Genomic DNA, 14,962 nt, shown 5'->3' with positions numbered 1-14,962 from the left:
CCCCGCCCCCCCCCCGCCACACTGGCATCTGGGCCGCTCCAGGACGATGGTCCCATTGCCCGGGTGCCCGCTGTCCCTCGGCAGAGGCCGCTGGTCTGGCGGGGCTCTCCATGAGGATTTTTTTCTGTTTTCGTCCTGGTGCATAGATTTTGATTTTTGCCTTTCAGCATAGACATCAGCTAAGCCTTCAGCACATGACCTCTACTGCAGCGTTCCTTGAGGTTGTCCTTGTTGCCTCCTTGTGGTTGTTCCCAGTGAAAGAAAAGTCTAATTTTGCTTCCAGGCTTTCAGCAAAAGTTTCCTTTCTCCAGCGAGCCCCTCGGGCGGTGTTTGGGTGGCTGCACCAGGGGAGCTAATACTGTTGTCGCTGAAGTAGGTATCTTGATTGGTGGAAATAATATGTAAAGAATACAAGTTGCCATTGCGTTACTGGTAAAGCTTAGAGGTGGGGAAGCGTAGCACTGGGAGGGAAAGCTCATGGCTCCAACAGAGGCGCAGGAGTGCGTCCGCAGGTTGCGGGAGCGTGCCCTGGGTCCGGGAGCATGGAAAGCCCATGGACAGTCCGTTCTTTTTTCAGTTGTACCTTATATGCCGTTGATACTAACTGCGGATGCGAAGTACATCTCTTGACATTCACAGAGTGTTAGTAGGCTTTGTTCTGGGGCAGGTGGTCCTTTGCTTCTCCTCGGAACAGTCAGGGACCGCTCGAGCAAGCGGCGGTGAGAAAACTTGAAGACAACTGTTCTGCCAATAAACTCCCACCCTTGCCTAATGGGCTCCCATGCCCCGCCACGGGCTCCCTGCTCACCCGGGCTCCCCTGCTGAGGTCTCCTGGCAATAGGTTGTGTCACTAATGGTGCGGATGTCTCTGCTCATTTAATGAAGAATTAGGAATTAGAGGACCAGAGCGATTTGTTGCATAGCAGTAGGCCTAGGCAATCCTTCCTCCGCTAACAGGTTGCATTTGTTCCTAACCCAGGCCCTGGGGAATGTAACAGCAACAGGTAAAACCCTCTGTAATCGTTAAAAATCCTGCGAATTACCCAGTTGCGATTAAAATATATCCGAATGCCCACTTAGGTTTGCATTTTTCTATTATTTCCCAAATACTCCTCTTAAGTTGTTTGAAACAGCTTCTTTCCCCTCTGCAGCAACTTATTAACAGGTTTGTTAATTGAGTTGTGCCCCACTGTGAGTCGGTATCTGTATGCTAAAAAGGGATGTTAAAACCCGGCTGCGTTTTCCAGCCTTAGGTGTTCTATGTCCTCTCTCACTGAGCTTTCGACATTTTGGGATTTTACTTGTGTCGCTATTACCGTTCTTGCAGGGGACGTTCTGTCCCTGGCTTTGTGTCTTCCTTTTCCCCACCCTCGTTCTTGTCATTAATCTCCTGATTTAGTTTTTCATAATGCAAATATTTACACTTCATTTAACAACATGACCGATGATTTCTTCAACAGAAGTCCTTGTAGGGCAGCAGATCATCGTGGATAGTCTAACACCAGCGACTGCAAACTCTTAAAGTCAGTCAAGCTTTAAAATAGTGGCTAAACATCTCACCGAGGTACCCAACCAATCTGTGAACCATTGAGGCTACAGTAATGCAGTAAAATATTTGCCATCTGATTATTTACGCTTGCTTTGTTTAATTATAGTTTGAAAATGAGATCATCACGAAACTGGATCATGAAGTGGAAGGAGGCAGAGGAGATGAACAGTACAAAGTGTTATTTGACAAAATGTAAGTGTTGATCAGCGGCGAGATTTATGTCACAGTAAAGTCAGGAGAGAGAGCAATTAGACTACAATGAACTTTGTAGCCCAGAAATAATTAAAATCTGTTAATGATGCACAATATTTAAAATTACACCTGAGTCAAGGTTTTTTCCGCGTGTGATTAACAAGGCAAATGTAATTGGTTTTTCAGTCTCTTGGAGCACTGCAGAAAGCACAAATACCTTGCTAAGAGTGGAGAAAATTTCGTGAAACTTGTTGTCCGCTTGATGGAGAGGTTGTTGGACTACAGGACCATAATGCACGATGAGAACAAGGAGAACCGCATGAGCTGCACTGTCAACGTGCTGGTAAGCAAAGAGAAGGCAGCCGCCTGAAATGATGACTGCGTTCTTAATTTTACGCCTTTAACAAAAGATTGGTGTAAAATAGAGTACGTGTTGGGATTCTCATGAAAGTTTGAAGTGCTTTGGGGGTTTTCCCTTTTTTTTAATGAAGGTGAATCTATGAAAATAGGGGATATTACTTCTTTAATTGGTTCTGTAAGGAGGAACGTTTCAGGGCCTGATCTTTGAGGGCTGTTCATTGGCATTTGCAGTTGATGTATGGACAACTTCCTGCAGGAAAACGCTTTGACATACACAACACTGGAGTAAGATGCAGTTGACTACCAAAATTTTCATGCATTTTTGCAATCCCATTTGTATTCTGCTTACTGCTCAGCTTCCATATTCAAAAGTTTTGAAGAAATTTGAGTGTTAATATTTCATTCACAGCAGAAAAGGCTCGGCTGGTTTTCCTCAGTGATGTGAAATTTCCTCCTCGTAGTTCCAGAAATTCTGGAATATCTGCTCTATATTACAAACCGTTGTCCATTTGGGCTGGAGTTGGAAGCAGTAGAAGTCGCCCCCATAACACACCCATCATGCTCTTCAGTGGAAGCGTTAAGAGTATGAGATTTTAGTAGCACAAAAACAGTGCATATGGAAAAATGTTAAAATAAATTTGAGAGACACACACCCCCCCAACCATAGTACTAGCTAGATTGGATTTTTCCAATAGGACTCAATATTAAACTGTTAGCCACCAAGGATTCGGAGCATTCATCCTGATACCATTCTCAAAGCTTTTATTTAGCTTAAATATGTAGGACAGAGACAGTGATTATCGTTTATGTGATATGGCTGAGAGATTTTGTCCAGGCTGGTTTGGAAAGTTCGGAGGAAATAGGTTGTAGCTTTAGGACTTGCGAGTAGTGCAGACGTCCCCGGCTCGTGCAGCACAGCCTTTGGCATAAGCTATAAATGAAACGCTGCCCATTAGAGTGGGAGAGAAGATAGCGACATCAGATCCGAAACTGGGTTTTTATTTTTTAAACCTATCTTATGAGGTTTGGTTTTCCTCTCTGTGCACATCAAAAAGCATCAGAATGTTTACAAAATGGGAAAAGAGGAGGAACTTGGAGAGCTGTCACCGGCAGTTGATCTAGCAAGCGCCATTAGGTTGCCCACAGAAAAGTCATAGCGTCCCCCCGAGCGGAATTTGAGTTGGAAAAGCCTGCTGGTTCACAGCAGGCCAGATAGGAAATAAAAAATTGCACGCACCATACGCTCTAAAACATGACAACGGTTTATAAAACCAGGAGAATTTCCTAAGGAAGGTGGATTTATTTCTCCTTCCCTTCATCATCGTACTCCGAGACTCTTCCTGGCAATTCTTGCCATACCGACCGCAGGGGGACCAATGGTGCGCTTGGAGGTCGGGTTTGTTTTCTCGAAGTGTCTCTAACAGCATCTCCTGATGCCGATTTTTGTCATCTGAATTTTTCAAGTATTTGCAGATGATAAATTCGGTGGGCGGTTTACTGCTGTCAGGTTAAGTCACCGGGAGATACCCACGCATAAAGCTGCCACTGCAGGCCGCGGGAAACGCGGGAAAGCGTCACAGGGCAGAACTTCCCTTCGGTTTCAGTAGGCGTGATTTAAAACCTCAGCTTGATTTTAAAGTCCCGTTTGCCCTCCAGGGTTGGCCCTGGTCAACCTGGTTGGTCTTTTCATCATTCTCCATGCACCTGAAGTGAAATCTATGCCTTTGCAAAAATCTGACCCAGGGCTGATACTCAACACAGTTCCCACTTGAGGTCTCAAAGACTTCTCAATCGGGATTTTAATGATACAGAGGCTTTCATGGGATTAAGTTTGTCCGTATTGACTTGAGTCAGAGGTTTTGATGTGCATTTAAGCCAGTGCTGATGTTAAAATAAATAAATAAATAAAAAGCCAAACCATAAAAGCCCTATCTGAGCTGCTTGTTCCTACCCATGACAATGCTGGCAAAAGCAAGCCTGCCGCCAAGATAGCTGAGCAGATCCGAGGAGGGATCTTGCTGAAAGCTCGCGCTCTTCCCCTTCGGTTGTTTTTCATTCCCATTGGTTCCTCGGCCTGTTGGTTGCAGAACCACATGCACGTGGGCCAGCACGGCGTAAAGGGGATGTGGGAACCTGCACCCAAAGGTAGGGCAGGAACAGGGAGTGCTTTTTGGGGAATGGGAACTGTAGTAAATAAAAGGTGTGTCAGCGTCTTGGTTGGTTTGATGTTGCTTCTTGAGCTGCATCAGGAGGGCAGAGCAGCTGGCAGTAATATTAGGATAAAATAGCTTTACATTATTGATCTGCCTAACTCAGAAGTCTTTAAACAAGCCAAAAAAACACAAGTAAGAAAAAGCAGCAGAAATCTTTCATGGGGTTCAGTTTGTCTTTTGAGTTGAACTCAAAACCAGTGAGCAGTTCTGTCAACTCAAGTGGTATATCCGCTGAATAATCCGTCATTTCCAACTCCAGTACCTAGATTCTATCTTGTATTTTGGTTCCTTGGAAGCGAACAGTTTTGCATTGGGCTTGTGCAACTATTAGGGGCTACTCAAACTGGTTTAATTTAGCATTGAAATATGTCGCAATTCAGCAAAGGAGAAATTTCTTTGTATTTTGTTTTCTGTAGAGGTATTTTAACTTTTGATGGCAAACTTTAAATTAGATTCAGAAATGCCTTTAATATCTCACTTGATTTATCTGTCTTGCATTTACAATGTTTGTAGTGTTAACTGGTTTATCTCAAGACCGGAGGCATTCAGACATTTCTGAAGAGAGTGATGATAACTTCTGGCATGTGAAACCAGATAAATAACACTAATGTAACTTTTTATTTCCAAAGAAACTATTCGAATTCACAGGCGGGTGATGTATTGCTCAACTAAGGTTCGAAGTTTTAAGAACAACTGTTGCTTAAAAATTATGGTTTTGTCTATTACAAAATTTCAGCTGAAAATGGTTAATGACGTGTGACTTGCAAATGCCGGAAGCAAATTTGTAGCAGTAATATTCTTGTGAATTCTTAACCTTTGCGATGAGACATAAGCCCTGCTATGCTACATCATGAAATATCACAGCATTAGACTGTATAAGTTAAATAACCTGTGCTCTATCACTAGAGGCAAATTTCATTTTGTGGTTTTGAGGTTGATGTTACGCAATTAGGAATTTTTAATTTAGAGCATGTTCTGTATACATTCCAGACAATGAAATCAAAGACTTTGTAACAAAATTATGTTGTTTTTCAGAATTTCTACAAGGAGATTGAGAGAGAAGAAATGTACATCAGGTTTGTAAACATGACCAAACTCTGCTCGACTTGCCGTAGTGTAATTGGAGAAAATTAAGTTCATATTAAGCAATCACTTGGGGGCTGGAGGGAAAGAAGTAATGAAAAAACATACCTTTACTGAACCTTAAGTACATGCAGAAGCTTATCTTCACTGGGAACAGTGGGCATTGGAAATTAGTAGTGAGATTTTTTTTTTTGTCCCCCTTCTCCAAATCCTGCAATTATATTATGATGAACACTGGAATACTTGGGAGTGTTGTCAAATGAAGAAAATAAAAAAAGTCAAAAGAAAGCTGAGCAAAGAAATAATGTTGGCTCCTGGAGAGGTACAAAATCTGTGACTTGGGGTAAAAAGGGCTATTAAATAATATCATGACTGATGCTTATTTAAAATTTAAAGCTTTTAGGAACCTTTCAGAATCTGTTTTCACACAAAGTAAAAATGGTAATATGTTGTTGTGATTTTTGTAAACCTCAGGGTTCCTAGTCCTCTATTTGTACTTCGGCTTAAAATTGGCTAGACTGTTGTGCTAAAATGATGAAGCTTGTGTTATTTCTGCTATTTTGGGTATCTAAATATTATTCATGAATTCGTTCTCCGATGCTTGTTACCTTTTTGGAAGGATTTTCACTTGTGAACTCGCTTCCTGTTGTTCAAATGGTTTTAATTATTGCTTTATTAGTTTGCAAAAAGAAAATCTAGCAAAAGGCAGGATTGATAACTGTGGTCAAACATGGAAAGTTATGAGTCGTAGGTCTGCCCTCTTCAGCATCACAGTCTCTCGCCATCAACCCCCCCAACCAAATTATCTCCTATTTCTGTTAACAAACTTACAAAGTATCATAACGAATATCGAAGTTCTGTATTTTCTCTGGCTTTTTCAAAATACAATTTCAATAGGTGTTTGGTCTGGATTTTCTTTTTTTAAATTGTCATTAAAAAAACCCAACAAACAAATGAAGAGAAGCCCCTTCCAGTGTGGGAAGTGATGATACTGAAGTGAAGGAAGAATACTTCCATATCTGTCTCCGTAGCGGAACACTTAGAGCAATATCTCTTGCACAAAGCCTGTATTGGATTTATAACATTCATTCATTGAATGTTTTGAATATTTTTATTCAGTATTGAATAAAAAAAACCACAACAGAAATGCAAATGGTCCTAAAGGGGTCTGCACACATAAATACAATTTTTATAAATAATCCCACGTATATGTAGTTGGCTGAAGGTAGAGTTGAACCATTGTAATCTTCAAAATAAATTATTTAGTAATCTTTAAGAACCGACCCTTTTTCAGAACCATTGTTTTTATTACTCACAGGTATTTGTACAAACTGTGTGACCTGCACAAAGAATGCGATAACTATACGGAAGCTGCCTACACGTTACTTCTGCATGCAAAGCTTCTTAAGGTAAACACCAAAATGGTTTGGAAAATCGTCTTAGCGGTAACCAGTAGTAGTGTTGCTCGTCGGTCTTAGAACATCTGCACTTTAAACTGATTAGCGACTGTGTGCTGCTGCTTCTGCCGGTTTTATCTTTGGAATTGCTACGTGCAGGAGCCCGGCCCCCTGCCGTCAGTGCATGTCAGAGCACGCTTTGCTCATCTTCATCTGAAACAAGTGGAAGCACGGTCAAGTCAAGACCACAAGTTATAAATTGCAAAGCTGTAATTTAAATTTCTTTTAAATATCCAAACTACTGGGTGCGTGGAAGCACCTGAACACGTTGGCTCTCCACAGAATTGTTTTTGCAACGCCAATCCAAGGGAGTGCTGGAGAACTGTCCTCAAGTGCTCTTGGGTATCTGGAGATTGGTTTGATTTTGAAAAATCAGAGAGAGATTCAAATAGTCTTCTCTCCAAGCTCGTGCCTTTGGAATCATAGAATCGTTTCGGTTGGAAAACACCTTTAAGATGAAGTCCAACCGTTAAGATTGGTAATTTTAATGCAGTGTTACACGCTTTATGGCACATTTAAAGAGACAGAACTATATCACTGTTGTTCAAGGGCTGTTTTGGTGTAACCCACAATATATATAAATAGAATGTTTTATCTACACAAGGTGCCTGTCAATAAAGCATTTGAATTTTTAACACTATCTAGTGTCAGCCAGAAATGTGATGAAGCTGTGTTTCATAAGCATTAATCTCGCTGAAAACTTTCTGGAGAGATGTGTTGGCTCTGACATGCAGCTTATTTCCACGATTATCTCAGAAATGTGGCAGCGTGTGCCAACCCTGTTCCTGGCGTTACCGTATGGAAGGATGCCGCGCTTAACAGCGGAGGCTTGTGTTGGGAAACCACGTGTTTAACGTAGCCAAGTCATCGCTAAATTAGTAGGAAGGAGTTTCATGGTTAAATTTCAAGAAGTAGTCGATAGAAAAAGTAAAAATCTAAATTTTTAAAAAAATTAGTGTTTCCTGACACATTTGCTTTAGTCCCATTCTTCTTCCCCACATCTCACCACCCGCAGTAAATCCTTTCTCTCTCCAAGGAGACCTGGGTCTCTTTCTGCTCCCCTCGAGGACGGTAGCGCCCGTGGTCGTAGGGGGCAGAGACTCAGGGACAGAATAATTGAGAACTGCGTTTTCCCCTTCATCTATTTCTCATGCCGGTGGCGAGTGCGTCGTGGCACCCCTTCTGCGTCGTGGCACCCCTTCTGCGTCGTGGCACCCCTTCTGCGTCAGTACAGAAGCTATGCTAATGGGACCCCATTTCATAAAGGAAATTTATCTCATTCTAAGCAGCGGATTGTTGTTAGCAATCTTTGGTGTAATCTAAGCAATGCCAAGCGAATTGCAACTGCAAAATACCTATTTTGAAAAAAGTTGAAAAGTGGAAGGTTGTTAAATGAAATGCTTCTGATGGATGCACTGAGAATTAGTCGTACCTTAAAACTGAGTAAACTGCATCCAAGCTATAATGAGACTAAATCTGATGCAGAGAGTACATGTGCAATTTAAATTTAAGACACTTTGAAATGTATTTACTGTATTTTAAAAAAAATAGAGGTTTATTACACAAGAGAACATCAGTAAGATTCATCTGGAGTGCAAAAGCACTGTAGCAATAGTTTTATTCATCATTAAAAGCAGGGGCAATTGTTGGACAGAGCCTGCTGGATGCAGTCACTTCTTTGGCGATGAAATTTTTTGTGCTGAGACATGTGTCGGAGAGGTGAAGATGTGAGGAGGTGGCTCTGACACCGTCAGTCACACAGGACGGTGCAGTTGGATTCCTGTCGGTAGAAGTTGAAGGCCAAGGGCCGGGTCCTGCCCTGGGGTCACAACAACCCCACGCAGCGCTCCAGGCGTGGGGCAGAGGGGCTGGAAAGCTGCCCGGCGGAAAAGGACCTGGGGGGGCTGGAGCGTGTCCAGAGAAGGGCAGTGGAGCTGGGGAGGGGTCTGGAGCCCCAGGCTGCTGGGGAGCGGCTGGGGGAGCTGGGGGGGTTCAGCCTGGAGCAGAGGAGGCTGAGGGGAGCCCTCATCGCTGCCTACAACTGCCTGAGAGGAGGGGGGAGCCGGGGGGGTCGGGCTCTGCTCCCAGGGAAGGGGCGATGGGACGAGGGGCACCGGCCTCAAGTTGTGCCAGGGCAGGGTGAGGTTGGGCATGGGGAACAATTCCTTCCCCTTGGGGCTGTCAGGCACTGGAAGGGGCTGCCCAGGGAAGGGGTCGAGTCCCCAGCCCTGGGGGGATTTAACAGCCGGGCAGAGGCGGTGCTGAGGGCCGGGGTTTGGGGGTGGGATGGCAGGGGTAGGGGAACCGTTGGGCTGGGGGAGCTTAAAGGGCTTTGCCAACCTAAACAGTTCTAAGTTCAAGTGCATAACTCACTGAGCCTGTGGCTATAAAGCTCTCTGTTACTCCCACAAAGGATGTAATCCAGGACTGCCGAATTGTGTAATACTTGGTCATCATGCTTGGCATGATTGAACCTTTTAGTCAATAGAAAGCATTCATTCCCTCGCACACGTGTTGCGTTTTCTAGAAAAATGGTGGAATGAACCATGCCATAAAATGTCACTCAAACTTTTATCTGTTATAGCCTGAACTTGATAAATTAGAGTTTAGCCAATTTCAGTTTTTCTTACAGAATATCTTCAGAGACCAGGTGAGTATCTTAATACGCTCTTTTAATTTGCTGGAAAGAAATGTGCAGTTTTCTTCTCTTATCGTGCAAATCGATAGAAGATGACAAATGTAAGGGTAGTATTTGTCGCAGGTTTTCATCACTAAGTGGATAGTTTTTTATAAGTTTAATTACATTATAGTTTGGAATTATTTTATTATGAAAGTGTATCAATCTATCTAATACAATCTCCTGTTACTACCAGGAGCTAGCAGTGGGTGGAGGAGTTCAGTTTTGCTCAAGCAGCAGCAATATTTTGGCGTCTGTGACTTCAGGCAATTGAGTTTTTCTTTCAAGCCTTGAGGACAGGATTTTCAATGACACTCATCATGGGCATATATTTCATCACGCTGATTTTAATGGGATCACATTTAGGTCAAGACTGAGAGGTTTTGAGAATTTCACCTTTAAATTTGCGAGAAAGCTGTCTTTGTGGAGAGAGAGCCCCCATCGTTTTCTCCAGATCACTGCAGGCTGATGAAGCCTACTTAAGAAAAGAGGCTTTAGTTTTATTTTTAACCCATTTAGTCAAAATTAAGATGCTCAAAACTGACAGAAGATAGTGGGTCTTGGTATGCTGAAAAAAATGCCATTGCACTGCAACTCCGTCAGGTTTGTGTTGCTCAGAAACACAGCTTCACGGTACAAAGGTGCCAAAGTTGTCTGCTTTAGTCAAATGCAAACATTTTGGCCAAAATAAGAAATAATTGGGTGAAATGTAATAACATATAAGAGGCAAAAACTGGGTGATGTAACAGCAGTTCTGTGAATAAATCTGTGAGTTGCTGATCTTTCACTGAATTTCTTCTTTTCCGAAAGCTATACCGTTTTAGTTCCATGGGCAGTCCTCCTTCTATAGTAACTGTGTTTTTCAGAGAAGAAAGTGAACAGTTCTTCAATTAATTTAGGTTTTGAACTTGGTTTCTTAAGGCAAGAAGTCCTACTGGAGGACCTGTCCCTTCTCTTTTTCAATCTACGAGAGGTTTCATGGAATTGTTTAGAATCATAGAATCGTTCAGGTTGGAAAAGACCTTTAAGATCATCAAGCCCAACCGTTTTATTTGATTTAAGGGAGGTTTGTGATTTGATTTGATAGAGGTTTGTGAGTCTCTTAAGTATTAACTTCCTGCTAGCCTCATGAAAATAGCTAGCTATGGAAGGTTAGGATATAGTACTAGTATCCTGTCTAGGGAAAAGGCCCCAGTATTGTCTCATCCCCAGGTAGATCGTAGGGAATATTAGCGGGAGGAGAGAAGGGAGGTGAAGAACAGGTGATATGGATGCTGGAGTCCAGGGGTTTCAGTTGCATCTGTCCCTTAATGAACACCAGAATATGCAGGTCCAGGGGAGAAAGCTGTAGGGAATTGCTTGGTCCTCTCAGGTCTAGAGGAAATCCATTTTAATATCTAGGCCTTGCTCCTCATCCATTAGGCGTTTGCTGGAAGAACAAGAGCTACTAATTGCAGCCAGGCTGAATAAAGTTAGTTGCACTTTTCCATGCCTCTAAATGTTCTCTGTGAATTTTAGCCATTTAATTTCTGTGCCTACAGTCCTTTCCATTTGTATTGATGTGTCTCAGCTTCAGGGCTTCCCTCAATGTAAATCTGCTCCTGCTCATTATGCATCCAGCAGGTTGTGCCCATCAGCAGGCCAAGGTCAGTCTCATCAAACTCACTGAAGAGAGGAAGCCACCTCAAGAAACTTCCAGCCGATACATGTAATTGGCCTCCAATGCTAATTACATTCGAGTTGGAATAAATGCTCCTTGTGCCCAAGGAGTCAAAGTACACAACGGCAAAAAAAGTCCTTGTTCATGCATTAGCCATGGCACCACTTCTTTAAATAAAAAATGTGTGGTTTATTTAGCCGAATTTTACTGACGTATTTCATAACTTTTGATTTGCTTTCACTTTTTTCCCCTCTCTCCTATGATTTAGTGGTCAGAAGAAGCATGTGCAGCGCATCTTACCCAGCGGGATGGATACCAGGCTGCTACTCAAGGACAGTTGAAAGATCAACTATATCAAGAAATTATCCATTACTTTGACAAGGGCAAGGTAAAAAGAGAAGAAAAAAGTCCAAATATGTTTCATTGCCTTTCTCTCTAACTTATAAGTTGAATAGTAAACGTAGTTTGCATCAAGTGACCTTCAGGGAGCTTTAAACTTGCTACGAGCTATTTGGAGTGCTTTATGTAGCCCACCAGCTAGCACTTAAAGATAATAATACTTTAAAAAAAGTGGGGAAAAAAATGGTACATTTATAACTGCTGTCTTAAGAGTAAATATATGGGCCTGTGACACCATGGAGAAAGTAAAATTGTGATGCATGTAATTTGGGGGACTGACTTTTCTGGCAATTGCAATAGCTAATGCAGTCCTTCAGCTACCCTTGTTTTTTCTCGTCTACACAAAATAATCCCCTTGGAGAATGGATGTCTGTGGCTCATATTGTAAGAAGGCAGAAATCTTCTCAGCTGAGAATACTTCATTGCGATTGCATCTTCTCTTGCAGGACGCATTGGCATTCGGCATTGCGTGGTGGGAAGGGGAGAGAGACGAGAAGAAGGGCTTTAACTTGGTAGACAGGGAAATGTAGGGATGTATCAGCGTTCAGATGTTTCATGCACAAAATCTTTAAATAAAGAAGCAGAGATCTTTGTCAGAATATTTCAGAAACGCAAACTTGGGTTTTTAAAAGCAATCTTTGTTGCGTAAATGTAGTGCAAAGAGAAATGTCATTTTCTGGTGGAACTAGAATATTATCCCACCAGCTCGTGTTTTCCAAGTAAGCTTTTAGCAGAATCGGATCAGTATTTTGACAGAAACTTTGCTTACAAGGTCAAATTTTATACCTTCTCTTAATGCAATATTTGGATGCTGTTAGTAAATGATGCGAATTGTAATTCTAGATGGCGACAGACACAAACGGGCTGCGTGGGGCTGGGCTTGCGTGGGTGCCTCCGTGTTTCTGGAGCGGGTCGCGCTGCTTTCCGCAGCACGCGTCTGCTGCCCAAAAAGCTTTTCTGAACCCTTTAACAGCGGGTAAGGAGAACCTCATTAGAATTAGGGTCGGAGCTGATTTAAAAGTGTATTTTAATATTGCATTCCTCTCTGGAATGGAGAAACCAGAAGTCGCATGTTTTTATTTTTGCTGGTTTACGTTTTTATGGCTTCACAGTCAGTCTTTTACGGTGCTGGTATACAGGTGGTGGGAATTGTTCTTCTGAGCACCAAGAAAATGCGTTTTAGCTATAAATTAAAAGCTGCAGAGTCCTTTACATCTCTATGGAAAACAGCCTGCCTTAAAGTTGTACCTGCCCGTTTCTGCTGTTAGCGCTAATGAGCTGTTTATATCAACAGCAGGCAAAATACCTGCTGCTTACTTTTCAGCCTGCACCACATTGCACAGCACGGCATCCACGCTTGAGAGACCGTTGCTAGACTGAATAACCATCCTTAATTTCTTTCAGATTTTACTGCCTGCTTTCAAAAGAAATAGCGCTGAAAACGCTGCGCCTTCCCTTTCCCTCGTAGTTAGATTAAACATCTTCACGAGTCTAAAAATTTTTGGTGAACAGTATCGAAGGGGCCGCTGTGATTACTTACTCCTATTCCTTTGCCTAAGTCCAGTCAGAGGAGTCCTGTGGGATTTCTTCATGTGTGTGAGGAGATGATTCCCTTTCAAAGCACTCTGTCCTAGTTACAGGTATTTCTTCTCTCATTTTCTGGTCACTCCAGTGGGTGATAAATTTGTGTATTGTTCAAAGAAAAGGAAAAAAAAATCAATATACACTGAGAATATGAGCATCTTACATGAATTTTCAAATGTCAGGGAGCTCAAAGTTGAGGTTTTCACAGTAGAATTAAGTTAATCCTCTCGGTCGGGATGTTCTGACTTTAGGGTAAATCAACTGCTTACATTTACTTATGCAGTTTGCAAATGTAGTCCAGCAGCTACTTTAACTATGCCATTCCATGATCAGTAACACATCTGAAATAGTATTTGCTGTGCATTTTTAGAAGACTGCACTGATACAATAACCAATTTGTCTTTTTTTTTTTTACCGTAATTGCCCAGCTGTGTCTCTAGCTGGCAATCCACTTGGGGTTGATCCCGCTACTTTGCTTCCTCTTCCCATAAAGTTAACAACAGATGTCAGAAGAAGGTAATTTTACCCTGGGCAGCTGTGGAGCTGCTTCCAGGCTTTTACAGAAGCTCAGGAGTTTGGTTTTAAAGTTGTTGTGAGACTGCGCTTCCACTCCAACCTGCCTGATGGGAAGCGGTGGGCTTGAGAGGGGAGGTGGATGTGGTTAGAAACATGATGTAGAAGAAACGGAGGGGAGGCATTTCGTAAAAAGTGACTTTTGGTTGTAAAAGATTGGCTTTTTTTTTTTTTTTTCTTCTAAAGGAAGTTTCAGCCTCTCGAAACTCATGATCCCTTTCTCTTAGCAGAATAATTTCCCAAGAGGAACGCACAGTGTGCTTCTCAAGTGAAGACCAGCCATGAGGCTTATTCCCTAAATATTAGCATTCATGGTGAGATGGATTTAGAGGAAGGTTTAATCCTCCGTACACAGCCTGGAATGGAGTGAACCTCTCACTTCTAGGCCAGAAGTGCCTGAGAAATTTGTAATTTAATAATACGGAGTGTGGACTTGCACGGAAAGCAGGAGTGTGGGCGTCTCATTTTGGCTGAGAACAAAATGCTAGCCTTCACCGTGAATATCCCTGTTATTTGTAGCTTGAGATCCATTTAAGATTCCTCATTTTGAGTTCTGTTTTTTTAATATATTATTCTTAGGAAGCTTGCTTTTTTTACTTGTATTTGACTTTTGGTCCTTAAACCAATCTTCTGTAAAGCTGAAGTCCACCTTTCACCTTTAGTAAATCAGCATTTTCAGATACAACTTCTGCATTTTGCTGTTCTTCTATTTTATGGACTTGGTTCCTTAATGGTAATACTTTTCATTACTCTTTGAAGCTCCTCGTTTCCCAGGTGAAATGTTGTTACTTCCATGTTTCCCTAGTACATGCATGGTTTTCTCTCCTAGATTATTATTCGTCACTGCATTGCACTTTCCAGTCTCATCTCCATCTCTCTTGGCTTTCGCCCTTGAAAGCCTTATCCTCACACGTCTCGTGGCAGTCTAACCTATCCTTTGAACTGCTCTGAAGTGTTTGCTCTTGCTGTGTTTTGCTGAAGCTTTGCAATTTTCAACAAAGCCCTTAATCCAGGGACTTTACTGAAAATTGGTAGGTTAGAGTATCTCAGGACGAGAAGGAAAAATAGTGGCGGTAATTGCGACGAGGGAAGGGGATGAAATTTTGCCCATATGGAGCAGTTGATGTTAATCACAAAATCACAGAATCACACAGAATCCCAGACTGGCCAGGGTTGGAAGGGACCTCAGGAGCTCACCCAGTGCCACCCCCCTGC

At 42.3% G+C, this 14,962-nt stretch overlaps 1 protein-coding gene across 1 annotated transcript in view; it reads left to right on the top strand.

Moving 5' to 3' along the window:
• The window catches only part of DOCK1 (dedicator of cytokinesis 1), a 316,870-nt gene that overhangs the window by 247,516 nt on the left and 54,392 nt on the right, over positions 1-14,962 (top strand). The window contains exons 34-38 of the mRNA XM_035890418.1: positions 1,656-1,741; positions 1,928-2,084; positions 5,350-5,390; positions 6,716-6,806; positions 11,460-11,579. Of these exons, the coding sequence (XP_035746311.1) occupies positions 1,656-1,741; positions 1,928-2,084; positions 5,350-5,390; positions 6,716-6,806; positions 11,460-11,579 (495 nt within the window). The remainder of the gene's footprint in view (positions 1-1,655; positions 1,742-1,927; positions 2,085-5,349; positions 5,391-6,715; positions 6,807-11,459; positions 11,580-14,962) is intronic.

The sequence above is a fragment of the Egretta garzetta genome, unplaced genomic scaffold (assembly GCF_000687185.1).
Source record: "Egretta garzetta isolate BGI_Z169 unplaced genomic scaffold, ASM68718v1 scaffold152, whole genome shotgun sequence".
NCBI lineage: Eukaryota > Metazoa > Chordata > Aves > Pelecaniformes > Ardeidae > Egretta > Egretta garzetta.
This window is presented reverse-complemented; position numbering and strand designations above follow the sequence as displayed.